We start from the raw sequence: 10613 nt of genomic DNA, 5'->3' as shown, positions 1-10613 counted from the left end.
CTATTTAATATTTAAGGAATTAGTGTCAATTATCCTCTGGCTCTAAGAGTGCCTGACTAGTACGTATATGATAATTGCGTAAATTGATGTGTTAATTGAAGTTTGAGTGAATACCATTTGTTGTGTGAGGGAGTCAGTTTTAGAACCGCCGTGGACAATCCCGGACGTAGATATTAGATGTACTGGACATTCCGTGATGAACAAATTGCAGTTTTACTCAGGGCTATTCCGAGTTATCAAAAGGTGTTAGGGTGTGGGTGTTTGTGTGTAAACATTCTGAAGTTGCCTTTGTTTATATGACTTTACTTGGTCTATTTTTCGGATATACAAAACTTCTACAGTTATATTTCGTAAATTTCATCACAAGTTCACTTCAGTTCTAAAATTCAAACGTATAATTCATATTGTGTATATGAATTCATTTTTCATGTCGTACTTGAATTACAATTTTTTTTTTTTAGTAAAAAAAAATATTGTTTTTATCAAATATAACATCGAATTTCTTTATCAAGAAATTTGTGGTAAAATCTGTCAGGAAATGTCACCGTTTCAAGTGATTTTACGAAATGTTGTTTTCAATGAAATATATAGGAAAAAAAATAATAAATTATCCAGCATCAATTTTGGTTTAAGTTTATGTAATATGCATCCTTATATTAGGTACTGAAAAAAATATGACATCGAATTCTCTTTTCATTACAGGAATATATTGTAAAAACTATAAGTCCATGTATTTGAAATAAAGCAGAAAAAGAGAAATGGGCTCTCCATCACAGGAGACTTTCATCTTTGAAGAAAGCGTTTTGACAGAGATGTTCTCTGAATGGGATGATTCTCCGACAACCAAAAGTACTACTGGTAAGCTCCTTTGTTTTATATTACAGGTACATTAGTCCAGAGCCAGGGCCAGTGAAAGGGAACTGACCCTCTGATGAGAGAGAAAAAAAAACATAACGTATTTTCTGTTGCGATAAAAAAATTCCTATTCTCATTGATAAAATTTCCTGGTATCATGGTCAGACATTAAAAAAGAACGCTTCATACCTCTCATATTGTTTTTCATTTGAATCAAATTTAAAAGCCGCAGTGGTTAGAGCGTTTGTTCTAGAGTCACGAAGTAAGGAGTTGATCCTTACTTCGCGGGTTCGAATTCCACAGTGGGACGTGGAGACCGGTCCTACGGATGAGACCGTATAAACCGAGGTCCCGTGTCGCAGTAGGTGCTGACTCGAAAAAGATCCCTGCCTGTTCAATTGCCATGTATAAAAGTGCCAAGTAGAAGCCAAAATTTGCACCGGCTAGTGGTGACGTCTCCATATGAGTGAAAAATCTCGAGAGGGACGCAAAACAACACACAATCAATCAATCAATCAAATTCTTGTTCTGGAGCTCTTGATGAAAATCAGTATAGGGAAATTTTTTGTAAAATTTAGAGCAGAAGGGTCATACTAGTAGTTCCTTAAAGTATGGATAGATTTCTAGAATTAAGTTACTCATTAAATTGAGTTATATATCAATGGGGTTAAAAACACTTACTATCACAAACCTCGAGAGATAATGTGCTTGTTTTATTATTAAACAGAAAATGTCAGTGCAGTCGGCCATTCTGGAATATCAGGCGAGAAAGGACCCAGTCCTATGACGTCAGGTGACAAGGGAAACGAGGAAAAAGCACCGACTTCAGTTATAAGTAAAATTATAGACAGCAAACCAGACTTTACCAATGATACAAATATGTCTCCTTTAGAGAAGTTCCGGCCCGGGTATTTATGGGTGACAGATTTTACACGACAGAGTTGGTGTGAGCAGCAGCTGTATTACACATTTACAATACCCACCATAGCTGAGGAGAATCCCGTAATGACGGCTGGAACTGACCTTCACCTGGCAAGAGGTAACACCGTATCAAAAATAGAAAGATCTCAAACCCAGCAGTTATAAAAACTGACGAAACAGTGATAAATCTGGCGATACGATTTGGAAATCTAGTAAAAAATAGAGAAAGATGTTTTACAAAAAAATTTACAATCTGATTCATAAGTTTGTTGTGCGTATGTTACTATTTCATTTCCTTCAAGAGAAGCCACTGGTTGATAGTACATGTAGGATTAATTACAGCATCTAGCCAATTATCTCTTTAAAATTATCTGCAAGTGCAGAGTAGCATGTAGATTTACTGTAGAACATTGCTTTGAAAGAGGGAATTTTCAAATGTCTTTAAAAGTTTAAGCGAATATATTTTTTTGGCCAAATCAAAAGCCCTGGATTTATTAAATTAATGAACATTTTAAAACAGTTAAGTTATTGTTTTGAATGATAAGTATGCTTAAATTCTGTGATTTTCCTACTTTCAGAATTAGCGACTCATGATATAGTTAAGGTTGAGGTGCAGTCTAGTGAGGATATATGGGCAATTAAAATGTTAAACCTGCACTCGGCTTTGGTCACTTTTCTTCACGGAGGTAAAGTAGCGAGGGAAGTACCTGTATTTGGGAATCCATTTGGAGAGAATATCTTTGTGGTGGGACTAATTGACGAGCTCCGATTCGATCCTTCGAACTACACCATCGACTTACTGGAACTGAAAACACGCCAGTCGTTAAGCTTACCTCCCAAGGCTCAAAGAAAACAACACAACTTTCAGGTTATGTTGTATAAAACTTTGTTTGATGATCTCGTGAAGGGACAAGTTTCAAAAGATTTCATGGCGTCCTCGTTACGGATTGACCTGTTCAAGGAACTTGGAGACGCCATCAAGGAACATGCTGAGAAGCAATTCGTGGTGGTTAAGAACCTCAGTGATTTGATGGATCTCATTTTTCATAAGATTCAGACTCTAACCTGTATTAATCAAATACTCATTGAATATGTGCACCAGGAATCAAAGCAGACGATAAATCACGTGGAAGTGCAATATGACGTCAGTGAGATTTCTCGATTGTATAAGCAGTACCTGGAGTTCTGGAGAGGGAACAGAGAAGCGATGGGAGTGGAGATAGAAGAGGCGTGGAAATGTCAGAGATGTGACTTCAATTCTGTTTGTGACTGGAGAAAAAAGAAGGCAGAGGAATGTAAACTTAGAAACAAACAATCAAATAGAAGCAACACGTAAAGTGGAGGGACATTCAATCTTTAATTCATCTTACTACATATGCAATAAATCTTATTTCATGAACAGTTTCATGCTCCTAATTGGTTTAGTCCTGTTATGCATGCATGTAGTGTTGCCAAATTGAAATTTGTTCGACGTTTCCCCATTTTTTTTCCCCAAGGGATCTGAAGTTTTGTATTTAAAAGTGGTAGAATCATCATAGCTATAAACCACAGGAGTTCGCGCACCAATTATTTTTTGCCGAAATTTTTAGTAAAGAAAAAAAATACGTAAAGGTATTACATTGTATTACTAAAGATATGTATTTTTTTTGTTTACTAAAAAAAAATCGGTAAAATTGATCGGTACGCTAACTCCTGTGCTATTATTTTTGCTGACAATGACATTTTATTGTCCATAGTACGTGCAAAATGTTGACTTTAAGTAAGACTGTTGAAATTATTGTTTCAACTTGTTTGTCTATCATATTCTTGCGTATCAAACCAACTGTGAGCTCGAGACATAAACTCGATCAACATGCATGTAATAAGGGCATTGTGCTAAATAAATAAGGGGAGTTGATGATGGAAAAGTTGAAGTCATCACCTTTATCAATATGTTTTGTTGTCAGGTTACCATTAACTTCTTTAAGGCATCTAAATATGAAACAGATGTGTTTAGATTTTTGAATTTCAGAGGGTTATTTCTTTCCCGAAGATTTATCATCAAGAATAAAATATGATATAAAAGATTGATAAAAATATAAACAAAAGAGTTTACACCTTGAAAATAATCTTTCAAAAAGGTCTATCTCTGGAACAAATTATAACAACATAATCATGATAATTAGAAAAAAAACGAATTATTTTCAATGTGTTTGCTGTGTATCTAAGAGTGATATGTCTTGTTGAAAAAAAATAAATCCCGAGAATTTTGAAAATGGTTCACAAAACATCCTAACACTGAAATAAAAAAAAAACAAAAAACAATTAACTCACTAAATTTGTAATCTTCTTTCACAATTACAAGTAAGGAAAAAAAAAATAAATTGTAACAAATTTCAAAAACTGTTCAAGATTAATTTTTGGATTGTATGAGCTCGATTATATACCTGATCAACGGGTGAAATTACACATGGCCAACTACACCTGTAAGCAAATGTCTAGTTATTTTGTCGTTTCAATTTTAGATTAGCGATCACCTGTCTCTGTGGCGCAATCGGTTAGCGCGTTCGGCTGTTAACCGAAAGGTTGGTGGTTCGAGCCCACCCAGGGACGATGGGTTACTTTTATTATGTTCCCCAAACGAAGTTGGGGAACATATTGTTTTTACTCTGTTTCTTATTATGTTCCCCAAACGAAGTTGGGGAACATATTGTTTTTACTCTGTTTCTTCTTCTTATTATTATTATGTTCCCCAAACGGAGTTTGGGAACATATTGTTTTTACTCTGTTTCTTATTAAGGTCTTCCGTCTTCACGGAAGACCTTATAGTGATTCTACTGTTTCTTATTATTATTATGTTCCCCAAACGAAGTTGGGGAACATATTGTTTTTACTCTGTTTCTTATTATGTTCCCCAAACGAAGTTGGGGAACATATTGTTTTTACTCTGTTTCTTCTTCTTATTATTATTATGTTCCCCAAACGGAGTTTGGGAACATATTGTTTTTACTCTGTTTCTTATTAAGGTCTTCCGTCTTCACGGAAGACCTTATAGTGATTCTACTGTTTCTTATTATTATTATGTTCCCCAAACGAAGTTTGGGAACATATTGTTTTTACTCGGTTTCTTATTATTATTATTATTATTATTCTTTTTTTTCTTCTTTGTTCTCCGGTACTTTTTTGTCCGCGAGTGTTCTCAGAAACTGTTCACCCAACTGAGCTAAAACCTTTTTAGGGTTAATAGGTGTGTAGTGTAGGTGTGCGGAACGAAGGTCATTTTGCGCGCATACGCATGCACGTGCGTGCGCGTGATTAGAGTGAAATGACTGATATACTTAATATAGCTATAACTTTTACATTTTTTAATGAAATGATTTGAAACTCATTATATAAAGATATCTTGATAGTGTAGATAACGTGAAACTGTCAAATTAGCACGAACTCACGCGCATGCACGTGCGCTTCGCGCTGATTGGCTGAAACAAAAATCTCAATATCTTTTCTGTTTTTTGACCAAATGCTATGAAATTTAAAACATCGGCATACTTTAGTATGTCCTACAATATGATATATAACAGTTGTCATGAAAACACGCGCATGCACGTGCGCTGCAATCTGATTGGCTAAAACTTTAAATGGCTATTACTACCTTGTTTTTCAACCAAACAGGATGGGATTTAGAATATAGACAGACTTAATGAACTCCTACAAGAAGGTATGGTCATCATGCACATGCATGCACGTGCGCTTTGCTCTGATTGGCTGAAACAAAAATCTCAGTATCTTTTCTGTTTTTTGACGAAATGCGATGAAATTTAAAACATAGGCATACTTTAGGATGTCCTACAATAGGATATATAACAATTATCATGAAAACACGCGCATGCACGTGTGAAGAAATCTGATTGGCTTAAACTTTAAATGGTTATAACTCCCTTGTTTTTCAACCAAACAGGATGGGATTTAGAATATAGATAGACAAAATGAACTCCTACAAGAAGGTATGGTCATCATGCACATGCTTGCACGTACGTGCACGTGAAATGAGTAAAATTAAAAATACGCTTAAATGAGTGTATTTTTTAATACTTCTGGATTAAATGCTTTGATATTAAGTATATTAAAATATATAGATAGTGTATACAAGATGAAATGGTCATTACGCACATGCATTCACATGAGCACGTGTGCAATGCTAAGATTTAAATATATTTTGTATTCTTCTTGGAAAACGTTGTTTGTCTAAATTGCATAAAGTATGTCTTATTTAATAGAGCTTACAGGGAATATGGCACCAAAAGGGAGTTGGGGAGCGTTTGGGGAACATCTGTAACGGTCCCCGTTACAATTAGCCCTAGTTATTATTATTATTATTCTTATTTTTTAGACAAATTTTGTGCACGCGATATCTCGAGAACTATTCATCCGTTTTTCATCAAACTTTCAGGGATGATGCGCCCTCATATGCCATTGTTACATTTGGAAGAATTTTGGAACAATTCGCTTCCGGTGCCAAGTTATGGCCATTTTTCTGATTTTAAAATGAAATTTTGTCAGTTCGAGATCTAAAGAACTACTAAAGATATGAACTGGAGACTTGTTGGAGAACATAGGGCATGACTTCTAGATATGCGGAATGTCCTTTTCGTGTGTCGTCAGTACTTCCGGTCGCTACCGGAAGCGAATTAAAAAAGTCAAAATTTTCAACTTTTTTGTTTTTCATTATTTTTCTTTGATTTTAATAGGGGTAATAAAGACTCTTTATAGAATGCAAAATGTGTAATTTGTTTTAAAAACGAAAAAGCCAATCTCGAGATATTCGAATTTAAAAATTTGAAGCGGCGTTCTCGATGGCGCAATGGTTAGCGCGTTGGATTTACACGCGGGCGACCCGGGTTCGATCCCCCGTGTGACCGATATTTTTTTATGACTTTTTCAGCTAGATTTTTCGTTTTTTATTTCAGAATCGGACGGAAGACCTCTCGAGATCGTTTCTAGTTATTATTATTATTATTATTTTTTTTCTTATTTGTTCTCCGGTACTTTTTTGTCCGCGAGTGTTCTCAGAAACTGTTCACCCAACTGACCTAAAACCTTTTTAGGGTTAATAGGTGTGTAGTGTAGGTGTGCGGAACGAAGGTCATTTTGCGCGCATACGCCTGCACGTGCATGCGCGTGAAATGAGTGAATTGACTGATATACTTAATATAGCTATAACTTTTACATTTTTTGATGAAATGCTTTGAAACTCATTACATAAGGATATATTAATAGTGTTAATAATATGACACTGTCAAATTAGCACGAACTCACGCGCATGCACGTGCGCCTTGCTCTGATTGGCTGAAATAGAAATCTCAATATCTCTTTTGTTTTCCGACGAAATGCTTTGAAATTTTTAACATTGTCTTGAATTAGGGTATCCTACAACATGATATGGAAAAAATTTCATGAAATAACGCGCATGCACGTGCGCTGCAATCTGATTGGCTGAAACTTTAAATGGCTATATCTCCTTTGTTTTTTGACGAAATGCTTTGAAATTTAAAACATAGTCATGCATTAGGACATCCTGCAATATGATATATAAAAAATTTCAAGAAATCACGCGCATGCACGTGTGCTGCAATCTGATTGGCTGAAACTTTAAATGGCTATATCTCCTTTGATTTCTGATGAAATGCTTTGAAATTTAAAACATAGTCCTGCATTAGGATATTCTACAATATGATTTAGGAAAAAAATCTTGAAATCACGTGGATGCACGTGTGCTGCAATCTGATTGGCTGAAACTTGAAATGGCTATAACTCCCTTGGCTTTCAACCAAACAGGATGGGATTTAGAACATAGATAGATATAAGGGCCTCTAACAAGAAGGTATGGTCATCATGCACGTGCACGCACGTGCGTGCATTTGGAACGAGTGAAATTAAAAATACACTTGAATGAGTGATTTTTAATACTTCTGGACTAAATGCTTTAATATAAAGTATATTTAAATATATAGATAGTGTAGACAAGATTATATGATCATTATGCACGTGCATTCACATGTGCACGCGTGCAATGTTTAAATTTGAATATAATTGGTATCCTTTTGGGAAAAGATTTTTTAAAGTCAAAAATGCACAGATGTTGTCTTATTTAATAAGGCTTACAGGGAATATGGCACCAAAAGGGAGTTGGGGAGCGTTTGGGGAACATCTGTAACGGTTCCCGTTACAATTAGCACTAGTTATTATTATTATTATTATTATTATTCCTGGGAAAATTTTGTCCTCGAGTGATCTTGTAAACTACACATCCGAGTAAGGTAAAATGTTTTTAGGGTCAGTAGACATGTTATGTAGATTTGCCGAACAAAGGTCATTTTGCGCGCACGTGCTTGCAAGAGCGCGCACGTGCAACACGAAAAATGACGATTTAGTTGATATCGGCGTAACTTTTTACATTTTTGATGAAATGCTTTGAAACTCATAATAGAAGGATATATTAGTAGCATAGACAATAAGACATGGTCAAAATAGAAAGATCTCACGCGCATGCACGTGCGCTTCGCTCTGATTGGCTGAAACTAAAGTCTCAATATCTTTCTTGTTTTTTGATGAAATCTTTTGAAATTTTGAACATAGCCATGCATTAGGATATCCTACAAAATGATATATAAAAATTATCATGAAAACACGTGCATGCACGTGCGCTGCAATCTGATTGGCTGAAACTTTAAATAGCTATAACTCCCTTGGTTTTCAACCAAACAGGATGTGATTTGGAACATAGATAGATATAATATTTTTCTACAAGAAGGTATGGTCACCATGCACATCCATACACGTGCGTGAACGTGCGCAGCAATCTGATTTTAAATAGCTATAACTCCCTTAGTTTTCAATTAAACAGGATGAGATTTGGAACATAGATATAATGGACTTCTACAAGAAGGTATGATCACCATGCACATCAATACACATGCGTGAACGTACGCTGCAATCTGATTGGCTGAAACTTTAATCATCTATAACTCCCTTGGTTTTCAACCAAACGGAGTGGGATTTAGAACATAGATAGATGTAATGGACTTCTACAGGAAGGTATGTCACCATGCTCATGTATGCACGTGCGTGCACGTGAAATGAATAAAATCAAAAATACATTCTTTAATACTTTTGGATTAAATACTTTAATATTTAGTATATTAAAGTATACAGATTGTGTAGAAAAGATGATATGGTCATTACGCACATGCATTCACATGCGCACGCGTGCAGTGCTAAATTTGAATGAAATTTGTACCCTTCTGGGTAAACGTTGTTAAAGTCTCAAATGCATAAAGTTTGTCTTATTTAATGAAGCTTACAGGGAATATGGCACCAAAAGGGAGATGGGGAGCGTTTGGGGAACATCTGTAACGGTCCCCGTTACAATTAGCACTAGTTAAGGTCTTCCGTCTTCACGGAAGACCTTATAGTGATTCTATTGTTTCTTATTATTATTATTATTATTCTTATTATTATTATTCTTTTTTTTGACAAAATTTTGTGCAGGCGATTTCTCGAGAACTATTCAGCGGTTTGCAACGAAACTTTCACAGAATATGTGTTGTAATATGAAGTTGTTACTTTTGAAGGAAAATTTGGAAAATACGATTCCGGTTCCAAGTTATGGCCAATTTCCTGATTTTAAAATGCAATTTTGTCGCCCCTTTTTATCGAAAATGGCTGAGTATATGAACTGGAGACTAATTGGAGATGATAGATCATGACTTTGTGGTTTGCGGAATCGTCTTTTTGTGCGTCGTCAGTACTTCCGGTTTGTACCGGAAGGGTATTTAAAAAATGCAATTTTCCAACTTTTTTGTTATTCAATATTTTTTTGTGATGTTAATAATTTAAATAGAGACTCATTTGCGAATGCGTTATATGTAATTTGTTTTAGAATCAAAAAAGCCTATCTCGAGATATTTGCATTTAAAATTTTGAAGCGGTGTTTTCAATGGCCGAATGGTTAACGCATTGGATTGTCACGCGAGCGACCCGGGTTCGCTCCCCCGAATGTCCGATTTTTTTTTTATGACTTTTTCTGCTAGATTTTTTGCATTTTATTTCAGAATGGGACGGAAGACCTCTCGTTGCTCGCAACGAGATCGTTCTAGTTATTATTATTTTTCTTCTTCTTCTTCCTGGGTACTTTTTTGTCCGGGAATGATCTTGTAAACTGTTCATCCGATGTAGGTAAAACCTTTTTAGGGTTAGTAGACATGTTATGTAGATTTGCCTAGTCAAGGTCATTTTGCGCGCACGTGCTTGCAAGAGCGCGCACGTGCAACACAAGAAATGATCAATATAATTGATATAGACTTACTTTCTCAATTTTTGATGAAATGCGTTGAAACTCATATTGTAATGATATATTAGTAGCATAGACAAGATGACATGGTCAAAATAGCAAGATCTCACGCGCATGCACGTGCGCTTTGCTCTGATTGGCTGAAACTAAAGTCTCAATATCTTTCTTGTTTTTTGACGAAATCCTTTGAAATTTTGAACATAGTCATGTATTACCATATCTTACAACAAGATATATAGCAATTATCATGAAAACATGTGTATGCACGTGCACTGCAATCTGATTGGCTGAAACTTTAAATAGCTATAACTCCCTCGGTTTTCAACCAAACAGGATGGGATTTGGAACATAGATAGATATAATGGACTTCTACAAGAAGGTATGGTCACCATGCACATGCATACACATGCGTGTACGTGCGCTGCAATCTGATTGGCTGAAACTTTAAACAGCTTTAACTCCCTTGGTTTTCAACCAAACAGGATTGGATTTGGAGCACAGAGATAGA

At 35.5% G+C, this 10613-nt stretch overlaps 1 protein-coding gene and 1 non-coding gene across 2 annotated transcripts; both read left to right on the top strand.

The window, feature by feature from the left end:
• Window positions 1–743: 743 nt before the first annotated feature.
• On the top strand, window positions 744–3261 carry LOC134236883 (exonuclease V-like). The gene is made up of 3 exons (XM_062719038.1): window positions 744–858; window positions 1583–1894; window positions 2355–3261. Exons 1-3 carry the CDS (start codon window positions 759–761, stop codon window positions 3110–3112), a joined length of 1170 nt encoding a protein of 389 aa, XP_062575022.1. The 5' UTR covers window positions 744–758; the 3' UTR covers window positions 3113–3261.
• A 1033-nt stretch (window positions 3262–4294) lies between these two features.
• On the top strand, window positions 4295–4368 carry Trnan-guu (transfer RNA asparagine (anticodon GUU)). The gene has a single exon. It is a non-coding gene; the product is annotated as a tRNA-Asn (tRNA).
• The last annotated feature ends 6245 nt before the right edge of the window (window positions 4369–10613 follow it).

This window comes from Saccostrea cucullata, unplaced genomic scaffold (assembly GCF_032062105.1).
Source record: "Saccostrea cucullata isolate Sc308-1 unplaced genomic scaffold, CSIRO_AGI_Scuc_v1 ctg3526, whole genome shotgun sequence".
NCBI classification, from domain to species: Eukaryota; Metazoa; Mollusca; class Bivalvia; order Ostreida; family Ostreidae; genus Saccostrea; species Saccostrea cuccullata.
This window is presented reverse-complemented; position numbering and strand designations above follow the sequence as displayed.

Excerpts from the sequence above, each read along its gene's own strand:
- LOC134236883 (XM_062719038.1), top strand. The coding sequence starts at position 759 with ATGGGCTCTCCATCACAGGAGACTTTCATCTTTGAAGAAAGCGTTTTG. Across the intron at positions 859-1,582 it reads GACAACCAAAAGTACTACTG|AAAATGTCAGTGCAGTCGGC; the intron begins GTAAGCTCCTTT and ends ATTATTAAACAG. Across the intron at positions 1,895-2,354 it reads TGACCTTCACCTGGCAAGAG|AATTAGCGACTCATGATATA; the intron begins GTAACACCGTAT and ends TCCTACTTTCAG.